Here is a 19,380-nt window from a genome sequence, read left to right as displayed (position 1 = left end):
TGTTAATATATTAAATATTTACTAATTATTATAATAATTCATATTATAAATAATATCTTTAATATTATAATAATGTATATTAATAATAATAATTATAATATTTTATTATAATTTTGGGTCGGCTGGTCCAAATTAGTCGGCTGCAATTAAAAATTTGAGTTTTAGATCCACTTGACTGCTAAATTACTGCCAAACGCGTAAATCATAGCGTCTGCCTATGTTTGGATAGATGATAAATTATTAGATGGACTAGTTTTTATCGTTGATCTCAAATAAAATTATTATATTATTTATTTTTTATATATAATATGGAAATTATTAGGTGGATGCAGGGTAAGAGTCGTCAGGCCATCTCGGTGATTCAAAAAAAAAAAAAAAAAGAGTTGGATCACCTAATAATTTAGGATGGGTCCACGGTGGACCCGGTCCCACTTGCTGTAATAATGATACGGAAGACGGAGGGAGGAAGGGAAAGAGACCAAACGTAGCGCCGGCTCCTCTCCATTTTCCCCTGTTCGCCCATTTCATCCCGGCTTCCTTCCCAGATCCGATCTCTCTCGTTCATTCAATTAAATTCTTTTTCTAAATGTTTCCGTCTAGATTTCCTTCTTGAGTTCCCCTCTTGGTTTCGATCTGTAGCTAGGGTTTGAGTTCCCCGGCAATGGATCCATCCAGTATAATTTTCAGTAGATTTGGACTCCTTCGGATTGCGCTGCTTCTCGTCCTCCTCCTCGTCTCTTCCACCGTGGTTGTCGTCGCTCAGGTAATTTTTAGTTTTTTTTTTTGGTGGTGGTGGTGGTGGGGGCGGGGGGGTGATTTGTTAACGTTCAGATAGAATTGCTTTTAGTAATCAAATTTGCTGTTTTTTGGATTGATCCTCTTACGAATTAAAGGCGGAGAGCGCCGAGAATGCTTCGTTGGAGTCGACTAGATTCCTGGATCGCCGCTCTAAGGTAAGCAGACGTGTCCTCTTTCTTCCTTCTTTAGATTTTTGGAGATTTTTTTTTGATTTTTTTTTTTTTTGACTGATCTAGATGTTCCTGCGCTCGTTTCGGAAAGATTCAGCAAGTGATGATGATGGTGTTGATTTAGAAAAAGTTGGCCTGGGGCTCTTTGATGCTTTCTTTGCTAGTATATCCATGATCATAGTTAGTGAGGTTTGTGTTCTGATACTTAAGTATCTGTAATTTAATTGATTGGAAGAGTTATTGATGCTACTAATTCTGGATTTCTGTTTCTCAGATTGGAGATGAGACATTTATAATCGCAGCACTGTTGGCAATGCGCCACCCAAAATCAATAGTTCTGTCGGGTGCACTCTTCGCCCTTATTGTGATGACAGTAAGATTTTATGGGCTTTCTTCCCAGCTCTTTTCGACTATCTCTTGATGGTATTCCAAATTTTTCTAATTTTGTTACCAGTGTTACAAATTCAAATAATTTACATAATTAGTTAATGTTCGACGTTGGACTCTAAAGAAAAATTTAATGCACACAATTTTGATGTTTATTATTTTTTAGCAAGGAATATAAATTGGCTATTCATTTAGTTTGAACCAATGTGCTATAGTTTTCAGTCCTTTCCTGTTATGAAACTGGCTATTCACTCTCTCTTTGTAATATTTCTTCTTTTTTTTCCCATTTTGTGAATGAAACTCACAGCTGTTTTACATGTGTGTAAGGTGCTATCAACTGGACTTGGTAGGATAGTTCCCAACTTGATATCAAGGAAGCACACAAACAGTGCAGCTACTGGTATGTTGTTTTTTACCCGCCTAAATAACCATGCACCTTTCTGCCACTCACCCACAATGTAGTTATTTGTATTACATTACGTTATGATTGGGAATAAATTGTCGATTATGATTACTTTTCTGTCACTTTTCTTATTCTTATCCTTATAATATTTCCCCTTCCTTTTGGTCCCTCCTTTTCAACCTTTTCATAATTAATAAATATCTATAACAGACTGGAGAAGGCTTTTATTCTGAATTTTCTAGGGAGTGAGGGAGCCCTGAAAGGGAATGAAGAACAGTGGTAGAAAACCAAGAGAAGGCACCCGAAAAAAGTTAAAGTTGAGAATAAGGATGAGAACAAGACTAAATGAGCATTCCGCTATAAACTGTTGAGCATTTTTCTGTGAAAGCTTCATTTTAACTCTTTCTACAGGATTAAGATCAGATCAACCATGTGAAACACTTGCTCCTTAATTTATAAACAGCCAATTCTTATTTTTAGTTTGCTGAAACACAAATGCAAAACATCAATGTGTTGACATAACTGAGAAGTACTGTCATTGGTTACATGAACAATTAAAAAATGGGTCTTAACATAAAAAAAAAAAAAAAAAAGGTAGAGATTTTGCTAATGTTACAAAATTCAGAGATTGAATGGATGTATCAGATAGCATGCTGCTTTTCAATCCCATTATGTGGAGGTTGCATTAATGCATTCTGATGGTTTTTCTTGTTGTATCAAATCCTAAGCTTCATCTTTTTAATATCCTTTCTGATTATGCAACCCATCATTAGCTTTGTAGCTCTTCCATGCTTGTTCATGCATGTTTCCAGCCTTTTCTTTCACAAATGATGATAGGCCTTTTATTATCTTTCATTACATTTCGGACTTCCCCAAGTCATATCTGATACCAATGATGGAAGGCTACTCGGTTTTCTTTCAGGAAATGTTTTTCTTATTGGAATTCAAGGATATATATTGGCTCTGTGAATTGGGTCTTTTCTATGCCTTATGAAATGTCATTTTAGAAAATATCAAGGAAATTCAGTTCATATGCTTTAACTTTCTTCCATGACAATCATTTCTTTAATGACCTGTTTCTCTTCCTCTTCTTTTCTCCTTGAGAATATAGTCAGAATCACTTGAGACTGCAAAAATGATATATCTTGCCCAAAAGAATGGAAAGAAAGACTCGAAAAATGAACCTAGGATGTCAAAGTGGTGCAATTATTAGGGAGATGAGTGGAACTGGTTAGTTAAAGAGGCTCAAATCTACAACACAAAGTTTATGGAAAAGCTTCAGTTTTGCTCTTTCCTTGAATTACTTGCATGTTATTGGGCCAACTGAGATAAAACTTGAAAATAAATAACTTCAGTGAATGCAAAAGAGGATATGATTAGATATGACATTGAGGAGATGATTAGGATTAGTTAGTCAAAGTGGCTCAAAGCTATGACGCTATTTCTATGGAAAAGATTCAAGTCAGCTGTTTGTTTGACATACTCGCAAGTTAGTGGGCTTAATTAGAATTGCTGATTATACTTTCTGTATGCCATCCATGCCAATCCTCTCACCTCCACCTAGCTAACACCCTGATGTACTACCACCACTGCACCCGGAGGGACGTGTGCACCAAAAAATAAGGTTTACCTGTTTCAAATAATACTTTTTCTGCTCGTTTTATACTTCTACCGCAGATTTTGTCAACTGTTTCATTAATTCATTCAATATAACATTAACTTGCATCTTATTCAAGTCCTATGAACATAACAGTTATTAATCCAAAATAAAAGCTTGGTTTATTAAGACTCTGTGTGATAGATAACATTACTGGCTCCTGTGTAAAAGGACTATATAAGGGAATATATCCTCTATGTATCATCGTGTTTTATTATCTTGATTCTTTACTTGCTTTAGCTTACACTTCAAGAAGTGTATAGAGCTACTTTATGATGGCGAAGGAATCCTGATATATCCTGAAATATTGAATTTTGTCATGTAATATGTAGAATTTCATGTCCACCTGTTCCTCTGGTTCACTCTCTTAATTGATTGAAGATACATAATCTTATGTCTCCTGGAGTCCTACTCTTTCTCTATTCTCTCTCTTTCTTATTGTAGTGCTTTATGCATTTTTTGGGCTACGGTTGCTGTACATTGCATGGAGGTCTAATTCAAAGGCATCACAGAAGAAGGAAATGGAAGATGTACGCATGTTTTGCTTCATATTAGATGCGTGTTATGCATTTATCACGTTCTTTTTCCTGCTTTATTGATGTCACACATTTTAGTTATGTTAAGCCCTCATAAACAACCAATTGATGTGCTTGGTTGTATTTGGTTTTGTTCCATCTTTTGAGCATTTTTTTTTTCTCTTTCCTTCTCTGGTTTAGACTATCTGAAAAGACTATGATTGCCAGACAGTTTTGCACATAAGATCTATTTTACACTGTGAACTGCTTTATTCCTTATAGCATGTTGTTGAATGATGACCTCCACTAGCATGCTTTGGAAGAATGGTAACATAATTACACTTGATGCAATTAGGCAGTCCATTTAGCTCCACATTATGCATTTGTTAGTGCAGATAACAATAAAGCATATAAGTAGTTCAAATTCAGCTAATAAACTAAGAGTATCCTCATGTGATTAATCTACAATCTTAATTAGCTTGTAATCACAATGTTTCATTCAAAATACTATGCTTTGGTCAGTTAAATTTGATGGATTCTTTTGTGTTGTATTTATTTGAGTAACAAGAGAAGTGTAGCAGACAAAAGCGAATGCACATTTATAATCTGATTTAAATTTGTAAAGATCTTGAAATATGAGATGACAATCATCCGTTCTAGTTCTCATGTGCATTGCACATGGTCAACGATAATAAAATTTCTATCCTGGCACCGCATGTAGTTTTCTTTTATTGAATGTACTGTGGCATCATATTTGTGTTGTCATGTGACTTGTGCTCATGCCAATTATATCATCGTCAAGAATGAAGTATTATGAAGTTGAGTTCTGTCAACTCTTCTTGATTATTCGTGAGGTGTTAACAAATGAGAACTTGGATTTCTTTTCGGATCATAAGCAAAGTCAAATAAATGATCATTGGTTACTTCTCACTTCATAATCATTGGTCACTTCCTGCAAATGATATTTTGCTCTGGAAATATACTTGTCTGAGATGACTCAAGCTATATTTGCCTTAGATGGAGCTCTGAGAGCCATTTATATTTGCTTAACCAATTACACCTGAATATTATCACCTAATCTTTTGTATAGTTTGCAATTTTATCTATTCATATTTTCTGCAACCTTTTTTAATGCAAGATAATTGTTGTATTTCTTATTCCAGTATAATAAACAAAAAGATAAGATGAAATGTGACATCAAACATACCTCATGTTCTAGTGGGACAAGATTGTATTTTCTAATGGTGACATTAGTTTTTTTATGATGCTTAAACTTATACACTGATACTTGGAAATGAAAAATGATGCCTGATTCAATTATTCATCTCTTGTATAATTAAAAGAAAACTGCTTTTAGAGGGGAAACCTTTCCAAGGGCATTGACAAAGTTTCATTTCCAAAATCCTGTGTGCGTTTGAATATTGAAGATCATGAGAACTTCAAGAATACTAATTATGCTTCAAATTCGCTCACTGTTATTGTCTAACATCTTGTGTTCAAGTATTCAGTTGCAATATAAAAACTCATTTTAATTGTATATACTTACAAAATGCTTATTTCCTTTTAGCTGGTTACACGTATGAAATTGAATATAGATGACGTGTTTATTACACAAAGGATCCCTGTGTATCTTTCTGGCATGTGCTCATGCACTGCACATGCTGGTCAACTAATGCCTTAATGGTAGTATATGGGTTGCTGACAAAGTGACCTTCTCATTCTGATGGTTAGTAACTCAGTATCATGCTTTTGTGGGATAGGCAGCTGTTCCTGACATATGATGATTGAGTCTAGTTTTGCTTGCATAATCGCAAACGTTGTAAGAAAAATCATCCATCCAATAAAGGAAGTGTAGTAATAAACATGTGAAAACTCTCTTTTTCTCAGAACATTCTCGTCCCACAATATGTTTAGAATCTTTCAAGTTTTCAGCTATTCTCATAATTACCCTATTAAACCTCTATTAGATCTATTCTCATAGTTTCACCGAAAATATGTCTATAATAGCTAAAATAGATTTTTTTCAAAAAATGCCCTTATAATATTCTCAGTTATATCTTGTAAGGATGGATTGTGTAAAAGCAAAAACTTCCACAGATGGATCACCTCTAGTCACAATGGATATAAGAAAGGGAATATTAGTTTCTTTCGGACTCAAGGCTCTTTCTACCATGCAAACTTGTTCTAATCTGATTCAAAATGTACCTATCTGATTCAAAACTCTTTTATGGGCTTATCCGATACAAATCTCTGAATCCTAAATTCAAGATGTGAGATTTTTAATATGCATGCTGAAAGATTTCTACATGGACATTTCAAAGTTCAGTGATGTCAAAATTCTAAATAAAAAATAGTTTTCAAGCATGCTAATCATCTAGTTCCACTCAAGCACTCAAACACATTGTTTTCTCTAGTCCATTTAAAGATGCAACGAAAAGGGCATTGACTAGAACTACTAAAATGATGGATTTTGTTTTTAAAGACCTCTGATGGGTCCAGCTTGTGTATTTAGGGGTTTCGTTATTGAGAAAACATCCAGAGTTCTTTTATTAATATTTTTACTCTAGGTATTTATTTAGATTTCTAATGCATTAAGATGTTTCAGGCCTTGAAAGTTATTGCACTACAAATCACTTATCATTTTTTTAATGAAATTTTTTAGCATTGGCTAAATAGGTAAAGCACTATTCATCATATTTATATTTACTATTTGCAGTTAATTGTATTTATAAATTCTTCATAATAATCTTCGAGTCCATGCCAATAAAAATGGAGCAGAATCAAGATTCCCGTACTTATGTTCTCTATATCACTGTTACTAATTCATAATTCATGGATACAAGTGCATAAGCACTTACAATATAACTAGTAATAACAAAATCCTCCAACTTAATGAGAGGTTTTCTAACTACGGTGGATGCTTGTATCAACATTTTTGCTTTTTCAAGTTTTTGCCATCTTAATGCAATAGAGTTCTTTTATGAATTCCTAGTGAGTTACCAAAGAATAACTAATTCCAAGTGAGACTGCCAAATGGTAACTATTAAGAAAAGATTAAAGAAAAGTTAAGTGTACATCTATGGGTATATGCAATGTTGTTAAGATTGGGGCTGGATCGTAAATCATAGAGAGTGTCAGGTTGGATCAGATCATATATTGGATTGTGGATCCTAAATTTTTTTCATATTTCTTTAAAAATATAAAAAGGAAAAAAATAAGTGACGAGTCACGACAAAGAAGAGAAATCTGATCATCAATGAGAAATCTTCCTTTTAGCATTGGTGTTTAGCATGGTAAAGAGAAAATAGTCTTGAGTTGCCTCATAAGAGCACATAGGATCGATGAGAGTTGAAAAGGGTGACAATCATGGTCTGCCGTACCGGTCCGTACCGGCCGGTACGTACCGGTCCGGCCTGGGACCGGTACCGAATCAGCGTAAAATCCGGTACCGGTAATTTATTGTTGAAGGACCGGTACGCCACTGGTTCGGACCGGTACGGGACCGGTTCGGACCGGTACGGGACCGGTTCGGACCGGTACGGGACCGGTTCGGACCGGTACGGGCCGGTACGCCACCGGTACGGACCGGTACGCCACCGGTACGGACCGGTACGAGATCGATTTCGTACCGATCCGGGCCGCCACCGGTACGCCGACCGGTACCGGTACGGCGGACCTTGGTGACAATAGTAGTAAAAGAGCAAAAAAGAAGAGAAATGAACAAGGGGTTTGCAGCAAGTTATTTAGTAATCTTCCTCGTAAGAATCCCAATCAATTCTCTGCAGCTAGCTGGATACAAATACTCTTCTAAAAGGTGAAAATCAGTATGCCTTTTTTTCTTTATAAGGACTCTAGAATATTATATAAACAGCCAATGAAAATTGCCTTATATTGATTGATATGGATCTTTATTGATAGAGACTACACTATTTCTAGAAGGAAACTAGGGGATTCAGCTTATTACCTATGTACACATGAATTTGAATTCAAATTGAACTCTTTAAAAGGAAAACAAATCGAGAAAACTTTAGTTAAAAATCCTTTAAATCATCCTTAAAATCAGTCTAAATAAACATTAATTGCAATTGAAAAGAACCAGATATTTTTTTTGGTGGGTGGGAGAGAAGGGGGATGGGGGGCGATTTACTGTTCATGCATGAAATCAAGGAGATGCTACTTTGTTTCATGGATGGACAGCAAACAGTAAGCATGATCCAGTGGATTGGATCACTCACTTTTTGGATCGCATGACCCAAAAATGGATTAGACGATCCTTTCCAAAACTGGTTCTAGTTCCCGATCGATATTGTTTTATAGTTTTTTAATTTGGATCGTGGATAGGCTGATTTTAACAACACTAGAACATATATGAATCACACACATTCCTCAACCTATCTAAGAAGAAAATAGGATAATTTCAATTGTTGCTGAATTATTGAACCACGTGGGGCATGGAATGCTGTACTGCCTCGAACTGTTTGGTTCGGGGCGTACCGAGGCATACTAGGAGTGGTCAGGCATGGTTCCGCCCCTTGGGTTGAGAAATCTGGTGAAACAGAAAAGAGGGAGAAGGAGAGAGAGGAAAGAGAGAGGGAGAGGGAGGGGGGGGAGAGCGGGAGGCCGAGAGACGGGGCTAGGGAGAGGGAGAGGGAGAGGGAGGGGGGGAGAGCGGGAGGCCGAGAGAAGGGGCTAGGGAGAGGGTGGGGGGAGAGAGGCCGAGAGAGGGAGAGAGAGATTTCGAGTCCCCTCTTCTCTAGCCGCATGCTAATAGGGGTGGAGCCTCTATTTCGAAATTAAATAGGAGCTTCGGTCTTTTTTTTCAAAACAGAGGCTCCACCCGTATTACCATGTGACCTGAGGAGAGGGGGCTCAGAAGCCCTCCCTCTCTCTCTCTTCCTCCTTCCTTCTCCCTTGCGCTCGCTCCTCCTCCTCTCTCTCTCTTCAACGAAACAGGGGTTTCGCTCCTATTTTTGTGCAGCTAGAGAAGAGGGGGCTCGAAAGCCATCTCTTAGCTTCTCTCTCTCTCTCTACCCCTCCCTCTCCCTCTCTCTCTCCCTCCCTTTCTCTCTCTTCTCCCTCTCTCCCTCCCTTGTTTGCTCTGGATGTGTCGGTACGAGCCTAGAATGGCACAATACCGTACTCACTATGCCGTCGGGCATCTAGTACATATTTCGGGACTGGCACAACAAACCTTGACGTGGGGCGGTATTGGCAACTAGTATAGATATGCCCTTTACTAGAACATGGGATTGGTGCTGTGCCAACTCCAATGATGTACCTTATGCTGGTTTGGAGGCATACTGTACTTTTTGTATCTTACCAATAGGGTATTGGTATGGGGACCGGCGTCGAGAATTAAAATATTAATTTTAATATTTTTTTAGATATATACTAATGAATTCATGAGAAAACTTCTTATTTATCTTTGATGGAGTAGTTATGCTTATTGAGTCATGGCATTACTTAGGGTTAACTAGACCTTTGACTTTTGGAGCCAACTAGGATGAAGATATTCACAACCAAAGCTGGGCCAAATCAAGGTTTGCAAAACCGATGCTAGGAACTATACTAGTACGTTACTACTTTGGTCTGGTGCGGTCGATACGATATAGTCGGTATGGTACCAGTACTTTATCAGTATGTACCAAGGTCCACCGTACCGGGTCCGGTAGGCGTACCGGTTGCCTACCGGACCGGTACAGGCCGGTTCGTACCGTGCTCCGGGCGGTACGAACCGGGAAGCTCTTCCCCGCCGGAACCGGGGAAGAAGAAGAGAACCAGAGAGAGCGCGGGGAAGAGAGGGAGGGAGCCCACCTTCGGCCGCCATCGGAGAGCCGCGGAGGGGCATCGGAGGCCGGTGGGGGGCGGCGGAGCCCGCGGAGGCCGCGGCCACGGCCGCGTCCACTGTTTCGAAAGAAACAGGGGACGCGGCCGCGTTTTTTAATTTGGAGATTTTTAAGTGAAGTCGGCAACCGATTTGCCGACTTCACTTAAAATCCCTAAATTAAAAAACGCGGCCGCGTCCCCTGTTTATTTCGAAACAGTGACGCGGCCGCGGCCGCGGCCTCCGCAGCGCCCCCGCGGGCTCCCCCGTCCCCCGCCGGCCTCCGCCGCCCCCCACCGGCCTCCGACGCCCCTCCGCGGCTCTCCGATGGCGGCTGAAGGTGGGCTCCCTCCCTCTCTTCCCCGCGCTCCCTCTTTTTCTCCTCGTCTTCTTCGTCTCCGGCAAGGAACCGGCCTGTACCGGTTTCCACGGCTCCGCCGTACCGGTAGCTGGCCGGACCGGTTTGTACCGGCCGGTACGGACCGGTTCGGCATACGCTGGTATGTACCTTGTTTCGACATAGGCCGCAATAGTTTTTCTGACTCCCAGCCATGATATGGCCTGAAATTAGGCAGTATAGATTGGTATTAGTTGGTATGGGGTTGTTCCACTCGATTTAGATTGGTACAAATTGGTTTGGCTCATATTGAATCGAACCTTGGTACCATATCAGTAACTTTCTAGTACTATATGGTATAGTTGGTACAAGGTAGTATGATAGACCTTGAGCTAAATAATGAGCATGAACGCTACTAGAGGACTCTAATCTAGCAAGATGGAGGAAACATACCAACTTTTGAACATGCTTTAATATACTTAGTATAATATATATTATTAAAAGAAAAAACTTGGGTGTTGGATATCACCGATTATTAGAGATGCTATTTATGCATAAATTTTGTTTGCAAGATCTCCCAATTGGTGTATCAGACCTTATAGCTTATCATAAGGCAGGTGAATGGGTGGTTTAGGGCGAGAGCCTTGCATTAGGAATTACTTAATTTGACACATGTAGGATTTTTATGGGAAGATCTAGGTTATTTCACCTAATCTGAAGCATTTCATTCAGTAATGAAAAAAAATTGTTCTCCATCAATCATTCTGAACTAGTCCTGCAATAGCAGTACTCTGGTATTATCTGCACAACTGTAGTATGTTGTTAATATGGGAACACGGTTGTGTAATTTTGATTTGGAAGTCAAATTAGTTGAAAGAAAAATTAATGCAGACATTGGATTTATCTAAGATATTGGTACAAGGTAGTATGATAGACCTTGAGCTAAATAATGAGCATGAACGCTACTAGAGGACTCTAATCTAGCAAGATGGAGGAAACATACCAACTTTTGAACATGCTTTAATATACTTAGTATAATATATATTATTAAAAGAAAAAACTTGGGTGTTGGATATCACCGATTATTAGAGATGCTATTTATGCATAAATTTTGTTTGCAAGATCTCCCAATTGGTGTATCAGACCTTATAGCTTATCATAAGGCAGGTGAATGGGTGGTTTAGGGCGAGAGCCTTGCATTAGGAATTACTTAATTTGACACATGTAGGATTTTTATGGGAAGATCTAGGTTATTTCACCTAATCTGAAGCATTTCATTCAGTAATGAAAAAAAATTGTTCTCCATCAATCATTCTGAACTAGTCCTGCAATAGCAGTACTCTGGTATTATCTGCACAACTGTAGTATGTTGTTAATATGGGAACACGGTTGTGTAATTTTGATTTGGAAGTCAAATTAGTTGAAAGAAAAATTAATGCAGACATTGGATTTATCTAAGATATTAGGATTAGATGAGTCAAAAAACTATGTTTGTCGGTTTAAAACTTGCTTATACACTAGTCTAAAGCTGTCAAATTTCTATATTTAAACAAAAAGGAATAGTGTATCTGATTATATCTGAATGCCAGTGTCAAATCATTTGGAAGGCTTCATATCTTTCTGTGCACGATTACAGATGAGTCATGCTCATGTGGCATAATATGCTAAGTTGCATTGGGAGATGAACCCATAAAGAATTGTTGCATTTGTGATATATCGGGTTTTTGTTTGTAACAGAGCTTGACATTTGTTTTCTTATTTTGTATTTTATTTCTAATATGCAACACGAGGTAAAACTGGAGAAATTTTCATTCTCATATTCAAGTTTGAGGGCGTATGATGGGATAACTATTTCAAAAGAATTTTGTTTGTTTAGACTGCCCGAGCTTTCCTCCCCATATGAAAAAGAAATAGAGAAGCAAGGTTACAAAAGTGAAGAAAGGGAACCAAAGGAAAGGTGGATGTTGATCTGACCTATGTTTTAGGGGCTATATGCCATGGCTATGCAGAGATGCCAAGCCAAATCAACTTTGTCCAGCCAAATATTACATCAAAGCAGTGTCAGACCTTCAATGTTTACATCATGCAACTAGTACCTTAAAACTGAAACATGTCCATTGGGGCAATTGATTACAAGGATGTTAAGTGCAAAAGATGGAGCACTACAGGTGTACTTAGATGTCAACTCATGTGACATCTCTGCCTTACTTGAATTAAATCCAATATAACATCGTCTGTAACACTCATCATCATCTCCTTCATGCAACTAAACATGTTGAAGGTTCAGGTAGTTACAACCCTTCTTGGGTAAAGAACAACAAATTCTTCTACACTATCAGTCAATACATTTCTCTTTCTCTGACAAGTTATGTTGATATAGTGTATCCTACCTATCAGTTTTCTCAATTTGAGAAATTGTACAAAGGCACTGAGAAGCATATTATACATCTCCCAATTTATAGGATAGTTTAGATTAAAAAAAGAAAAGCATGCTTATGAAGGATGCCCTTAGTTTGGGCATTGAACTGCATTGTATACATGTATATCTATCTGTTTATCTTAAGGATGCCTATCATATAACTTGATCTGTCAGAGTGTCAGACATTAAATTACAAAATTACCATGTTAATTTGAGCTGTTCCAAAATGCAACATGATAGAACATTGTGTGCAATTAAAGAAAAATTGATTGATATTAGAATTACTGATTGTACTATCTTTTTATGTAGATACTTATATTCATACAAGATAACTTCACAAATAAAAGAAAGTGGATATCCGAATAATAAAGAGCATCTTACGACACTTCTATTGGCATTTTGAGATATCCTTCATGTGTGCACAGGAGAAAGTGTTTTTGCCATGAAGTTCCTATTAAATTTTTGGAACAAGTATAGGATTATGTGCTATTTAACCAAAAGCTTTCTAGCTTACAATTGTTTCTTTATAAATTTTAACTTTTCCATTATCAGACAATGACATTTGTTAAGACCACATATTTTTAATTGCTAAGTGAAAACTGTGCAGGTAGAAGAAAAGCTTGAGACAGGGCAAGGGAAAAGCACATTTCGCCGCTTTTTTTCAAGATTTTGTACGCCTATCTTTTTAGAGGTACATTTTGTTTTGCTTTTCAGTTTAAGGCAGTAATGGTGGCCTTCTTCATGAGGATATTGTAAACTTGAGTACATGGAGGCCTCGGCCATTTTAACATTTTCTCACCCTGTGCACTCTTGCCAGTATGCTGAATTGTTGGATTCTGAGTGTCTCCAGCCATGCCTATTATAGTTATCAAACAACTTATCTTTTTCACTTTGTGAATATCTGTTTGTCAAACAACTTATCTGTATTGTAGTTCATTTTGACAATTGCAATATATTATAGGTGGAATTTGTCTTAACACTTTTTATGATATCATATGCAGTCGTTTATTTTGACCTTTTTAGCAGAATGGGGGGATCGTAGTCAAATAGCAACAATTGCGGTAAGCTTGTTGTATATTGCTTAGATTATTTTTCATGACCAATTTTATTTCCTTTTCTTTCCCCCTTTTCTTCCTTTTCCTTCTCCTCACTGCAAGTTACATATGCCTTGAGGAGTTTTCAAATTTTAGCTACATCATGATAATTCGGTCTAAGCCACTGTATGTAGCAGTTCATTACTCCTTAGGACATCCAGTTTTCATCCTTACATTTGTGTCCATATTATATATTTCATTAAATGTTTCTCAGTCTGTTTTCCTCTGTTTTAATGTTGTGCATAAGATGAAACTAGTTCATTTCTGATGATGTTAAAATTAATGTCAATTTGATTTTGAATTTAACTTTTCAACATAAAATCTTAGTCCTATAATATATAAAGCAAAGTTTCAAAAAATTGATCTGCTTGTGATACTCCAGTACTAATGGACAATGCAATCATATCCATCTTCTATCCAAACATTGGCACATACTGATCAGTTACAGACTATATTCGCTGTACAGCACTGCAGCATAAAAACTATGCAGCACGTTACAAAGTGTAATATCCTTCCATATTTGTAATTGCTGTACATTTCTTCTCATTCTCACTCATCATTTTGTATAGAAGGCCCCACAGATTTGTTTTTTTGTTTATTTTAAATAAAAACTTAAAATTGTTGTAGCATAAGCATCTTAGAATGCCAATGAGCATAAGGATATTATTTTGGATATGCTTGGTGACTGGGACTAGTGAATAACTTGGTTAAGATAACCATACAAGTCCACATGCTGTTATTATCTCTTATGTAACAGCCCAAAATATATGATTTAGAATTGCAGTGTCCGCAGTTGTTTTCGCACTGCATTAATTTGTGTGAGTGATCTCTCAGCGCTGTAATGTGAAATACTCATCCGGCTATTTTTTATTTGAAATAACCAACTGCATCTTGTTTTCCTGTGTCTGCGTCATGCAGCTAGCAACCCACAAGAATGCAGTTGGAGTTGCAGTGGGAGCAACATTAGGCCACATGATATGTACATCTCTTGCAGTGGTGGGTGGGAGCATGCTGGCATCCAAGATCTCACAACGGACAGTTGCAACCATTGGGGGTCTGCTGTTCCTTGGGTTTTCCTTGTCATCATACTTCTATCCACCTTTATGATTGTAGATCATATATTGGGCTCTTTCAGGAGCTATTTGTCCCCAACCCATTTTTGCTGTTACTTGCATCTTATACATGTTCTACAAAGTACATCCAATTAAGTAATGTTGCACTTCAATTCTTTTCATGTATAATATATAGCAGTTGAATTCACTTCTCTAAGGCCCTTCTATTGCATTCTTTCGGTAGTGTACTCGTTTGTTCCCATGGAGCAGGTGTTTGTCAGACTGCAATGCCTTGTCAATTATTAGTTATCCAATTCTTTAAATGTATAATGCATAGAGTTGGATTCACCATTTGAAGTTTAATTTAATAATGCAATTACATATGTATGATATTAGATAATAGTCATGAAGAGTAATTCTACCATGATGAGCTGACATACTAGCTGACTCTTGATTCCGTTAGTTGATCTTTAGAGCCATAAAAAGATACATAAACTAGAACTTAAAGGTCTGGAGTTTGACCTGGATTTCCAAGCTCAATGCTGGTATCATATTGTTGCACCCAACATAACCTTGCACTTTAATGGTTCAGCTGGAGTGTTGTAATAGGTCTTTCTAATATGCTGTTCAAGTATTGTAATCAATAAATCAGATTTTTTATCTTTTTTCTGGTTTGCATGACTTCTGGATCAGTCTAAAGTTCACTTCTGGGAATGGATCACACATTTTTTGTTGGCAGGACATTTGGTTAGGAGATCAACCTCTTTCAACATTGTTCCCAAACCTGTAACATGCAACAGAAAATGAAGAACCAAGTGGCACTTCACTGGAGCCTTGCATCAAGGAGTTGGGAAATTAGGTTAAGCACTCACTTTGGCCACCATTCTTCAAAGCATCTCACCTCATGAACAAACCAATTTGGGGATGGCTTGAAAGCAAAATTTATTCAGTGAAGTCCTTCTATAGGTTTGTTAATCAAGAAGGGGTTATCCATCCCCTTGCCTCAGCTTTATGGACAGCAGTAGCATCACAAAAATCAAAGTGTTTATGTGGTTGGCCTTGAAGAACAAGCTCAACACAAGAAAAAGCTCAAACAGGATAGCAAGTATATTATTGGCACATTATTGGGAATCAGATGGCCAATGAGAACTACTATAGAAACAGTGGATGGATGTAAGAAAAGAAAGGAAACTGAGAGGCTATGATGTGCTTGTGCAAATAGGTTCTACCGATTTCGCACTTCAGATGTTGGGAGTTAACTCTTAGCTAGGTTTGCTTTCATTTTTTTCTCTCTTATGTATTCTTTTATGCTTAACCTTATTGTTGGGACTATGCCATTATTTCAAAAAAAAAAAAAGGAAAAGAAAAAAAAAGGACCACTTTATTGTTGTAAGGGGTCTACTTGCAACTTCCTCATAACCAATTGCAATGTGATTTCTTGACAGAGCCCAAGTGAATATTCTAACTTTTAGTGGAACTTTACCACCCCAAATTCCATAAGCAGGATAGCATATAAGCCAGGCATGTCAACATTCAAAGTAGATTGGCAGCAACCTCATAGATATGACCACTTGTAGAAAGAAGATTTCCAAATGCTGCTCATGCCTTCCTAGTCACAAATAATTCAAGCATGCAATTTCTTTGTTTTTTCTTTTACTAGAAGTTTTATTTATTTGACTAGAATACCTCCTTTGGTTAAAAAAAAAGGACTATAATTCAAGCATGCAATGTCATTGGGGAGCAGATCCCACTAAAGCTGGGAAGAGCCAATGGCTCAAAACAAGTTCTTGGAAGTTTCACATGAGAAATTCCATTTGCCACCTAAACTCTGGAAAATGATACCTTCAACTGTATTGGGACAAAGGTGAACTGCAGCAGATGGAAGCAACCAAATTTTGGGAATTCATTTACTTTCAAGGCCAGTTAAAGGATTATATCTCTTCTCTGCCAATATAGTTTCATAAGTTACTTATACGGAAAGCTCTTCCTCCGAAACCAATCCATGATATATCCATGAAAAAGATTTGTTGGAAGCCTTTTAAGCTCCAAAAAATGCATAGAACCCTGTGATCAGAAGCAACCATTGAACTTTAGGATTTGATGCATGCAAAAGTGTATAAGAGACTGGGATTTTTCATTTGAGAAATGATCCATGATGCTGCTGAGTCTGAATGAGAGAATAGAGAAAAATTGCATGACATGACCTGCACCTCTTTCAGAGCCTTAAGCAAATTGTATGAAGTTATGGATCATGTTCCATAAACTGTTGTTTTGTACGAGACTCTTAGAACTTATTGCTTGCATTTCACTCCTTAAAGGAGAGTTGTTGGATGCTTGTGCAAGAAAAGAAAAGCCGGTGAGAGATTTTTGGATGATGGCTTGGTCCTCAAGGGAGGTTTGGACATAGTACTCAGGAAATAGAAGAAGCCAATAAGGATTTAACCCAGGTGTAAAGGTTCTTTTATGCACAAAAAGAACAGTTGGTGGGCTAAAATTGGCCTCCAAGATGACACCAACTCAGAAAGTAGGTGCCAACCGACCATCCAACCCAGACGCTTCATAATACTCTTCCTCTCTGAGCTAGATTTGGGTGAGTCCTACCTTTCTCTGTGTAAAGATGCAAATAGACTTGCCAACAAAGCCAACACCACCCCATATACCAACACTATTTTTTTGCCTCGTAGCCTATAGTAACCATTCCTGTTTCTGTCTCTTCCTTCAATTCCACTCTAAACTTCTTTTTCCTGTTCATTGACAAGGCAATGCAAGATCAAATGGGGAGGCTCATGGTTCTTCCATTCTCTGCTGGCTGCGTCTCGCAATCGAGCAATGCAGTAACTGGAAACCAAGCAAAACAAGCCCAGACAACATCAAACCCAGCACCAGCAAGTAACATTATTATTTTTTTATTTGTTTACTTCCTTTCTTATTTTTGTGATCCCTTGGAGTGACTCGCTGGCTTCCTTCCTTGTGTAATTTTGTTTTCAAGGTGGAGGAGGAGAGAGTTCATCTAGTGGGAAGATGAAGAGCTCTCTTGGGCTTCTCTCTTTTCCGAGGCGCAACATCTCTGCGGGCCTTCAGAGGCTGATCAAGAGCTTCAAAAGCTTGTCTCAGATGTTTGCAGTGTACAAGGAGGAAGGTGAAGAGATGGAGATGGAGATGGAGATTGGGTTCCCAACAGATGTGCAGCATGTGGCTCACATAGGGTGGGATGGGTCTAACAGTGTTTCAAGCATCAAAAGCTGGGATGGTGCACCAGAGTTGCTCTCCCTCCCCTCTCTTTCTCTTAGGCAGTCTGAGCCTGCCATGTCTGCTCAGGATGATGGACCTCTAGGCAATGGTGCTCTTAGGTTCCCATGAGCATGGTGAGTTGTGGCTAATGGTCTTCTTGCTGTGTTTGCTGTTGCATCATGCCACTAAAATGATATTAAAGTCTTCAACACCTTGGGTATTTGCATGGGTGGTGTAAGTGCAACATGAAGTGTGTGGATTCATGTCAAATGATTTCTAAATAAAAAAGAGATCTGAGGTTGAGAGTCTGATACCACATGGGCATTGCTAGTCCTCATGCCAAGAGGGCTTGCATCCTTTCATTTGTTCAAAGAACATTGTCATCAACCTAAATTCTAGACTTATAAAAAAAAAAAGCCATTATTTTTCTTAATTAGAAAAAAAGGGGTATTGTTTATGATCCTGCCCCACTAGGCTAGATTAGATGCCTATTTTCTTTGGATGTATAGGGCAGTTTTGTCCCATTGCCAAGAAATGAAATAAGGATACAATCTAAGAAAGATTTACCTATTCATTTTTTCAGGACAAACAAACAAAAAAGACTTCAAAAAGTTGACAGGAAAAGGAGGGAAGAAGAGCAAATCCCTGCATTTTCACTAGGTTTAGCCCAGGTTTTATTTGATAGAATCTGTTTGTAAGAAACCATTATATGACTACTACAATTATACTAATAAGAGTCCTAAATCTCATGGAAATCCTTTAGACTATTGGCACATGCCACAAGATTTGCTGGTTAATTGCGTTCTTGCCTTCTGGGGTGGCAATAGACTGCGCTGAAGTCTTCTTAAGTCCTACCAGGGGATGAAGCCACCAGCCTTGGATCCAGACCATGACCTCAACTAGTCGGGTCAGAATAAATGGCTCTAGTGGCTAATTCCTCTCTCTCTCTCTCTCTGTGTGTGTGTGTGTGTGTGTGTGTGTGTGTGTTTTTTTTTTTGTTTTGGTGAGAGTTAATTCATCTCTTTTGGGGGGAGGGTTGGTGCTTGAACCTTGGAGTTATTTACTCAAATTTTGATGATTGGTGATGCTCCAACTATTACTCTATCATTCACTTCTTTTCTAAGAAAATATATTCTATCATTCACAAAAAGAATAAAGCAGGGCTAGCCTCAGAATTTCTCTGAGGTTTTAAACCCTGTAGGTAAACCTGCCCAAATCTCGGGCGGCCCGCCCATCCAACCCGAGCATAGCACATTTAGAACGGGCTTGGGCCTGAATTTTCAGCCTAGTAGGTCAGACCGGGTCTAAAACTCAAGCCCATCTTCTAAATAGGCTCGGCTCGGCTTTATATCGACCCGGCCCCAGCCCAAACGCGCTTATATAAATTTTAAATTAATAAATATATTATATATTATACAATATACTATATTTACTACCTTAAGTAACCTTAAAATTTTTCATTATTACTTTCCTATCCCACCCTTAAATTCTTA

General features: G+C 38.1%; 2 protein-coding genes and 2 long non-coding RNA genes across 5 annotated transcripts; 3 read left to right on the top strand and 1 right to left on the bottom strand.

Moving 5' to 3' along the window:
* Window positions 1–458: 458 nt before the first annotated feature.
* LOC103712282 (GDT1-like protein 4) lies at window positions 459–15,589 on the top strand. 2 transcript variants are annotated; one of them, XM_026806650.2, is made up of 9 exons: window positions 459–763; window positions 894–953; window positions 1,035–1,157; window positions 1,243–1,341; window positions 1,683–1,755; window positions 3,860–3,945; window positions 13,118–13,201; window positions 13,512–13,571; window positions 15,396–15,589. In XM_026806650.2, exons 1-9 carry the CDS (start codon window positions 662–664, stop codon window positions 15,444–15,446), a joined length of 738 nt encoding a protein of 245 aa, XP_026662451.2. In that variant the 5' UTR covers window positions 459–661; the 3' UTR covers window positions 15,447–15,589. The 2 variants fall into 2 exon arrangements, with proteins under 2 accessions (XP_026662451.2, XP_008796982.2); XM_008798760.3 differs by lacking the exon at window positions 15,396–15,589 and adding an exon at window positions 14,523–14,866 and having other exon boundaries at window positions 461–763.
* LOC120105111 lies at window positions 10,167–11,633 on the top strand. The gene is made up of 2 exons (XR_005507503.1): window positions 10,167–10,463; window positions 11,014–11,633. It is a non-coding gene; the product is annotated as an uncharacterized LOC120105111 (long non-coding RNA).
* A 777-nt stretch (window positions 15,590–16,366) lies between the features above and the next one.
* On the bottom strand, window positions 16,367–17,000 carry LOC113463053. Its single transcript, XR_003386646.2, has 2 exons — window positions 16,861–17,000; window positions 16,367–16,720 (listed from the first exon to the last, which is right to left on the bottom strand). It is a non-coding gene; the product is annotated as an uncharacterized LOC113463053 (long non-coding RNA).
* Window positions 17,001–17,286: 286 nt separating this feature from the next.
* LOC103712281 (CRIB domain-containing protein RIC4-like) lies at window positions 17,287–18,198 on the top strand. Its single transcript, XM_039117246.1, has 2 exons — window positions 17,287–17,545; window positions 17,646–18,198. The coding sequence occupies exons 1-2, from the start codon at window positions 17,419–17,421 to the stop codon at window positions 18,014–18,016; spliced, it is 498 nt and encodes a 165-aa protein (XP_038973174.1). The 5' UTR covers window positions 17,287–17,418; the 3' UTR covers window positions 18,017–18,198.
* Window positions 18,199–19,380: the final 1,182 nt, after the last annotated feature.

Source organism: Phoenix dactylifera, unplaced genomic scaffold (genome assembly GCF_009389715.1).
Source record: "Phoenix dactylifera cultivar Barhee BC4 unplaced genomic scaffold, palm_55x_up_171113_PBpolish2nd_filt_p 000194F, whole genome shotgun sequence".
Classification (NCBI taxonomy): domain Eukaryota; kingdom Viridiplantae; phylum Streptophyta; class Magnoliopsida; order Arecales; family Arecaceae; genus Phoenix; species Phoenix dactylifera.
The sequence above is the reverse complement of the archived record's forward strand: the minus strand, read 5'-3'. Positions and strand labels throughout refer to the sequence as shown.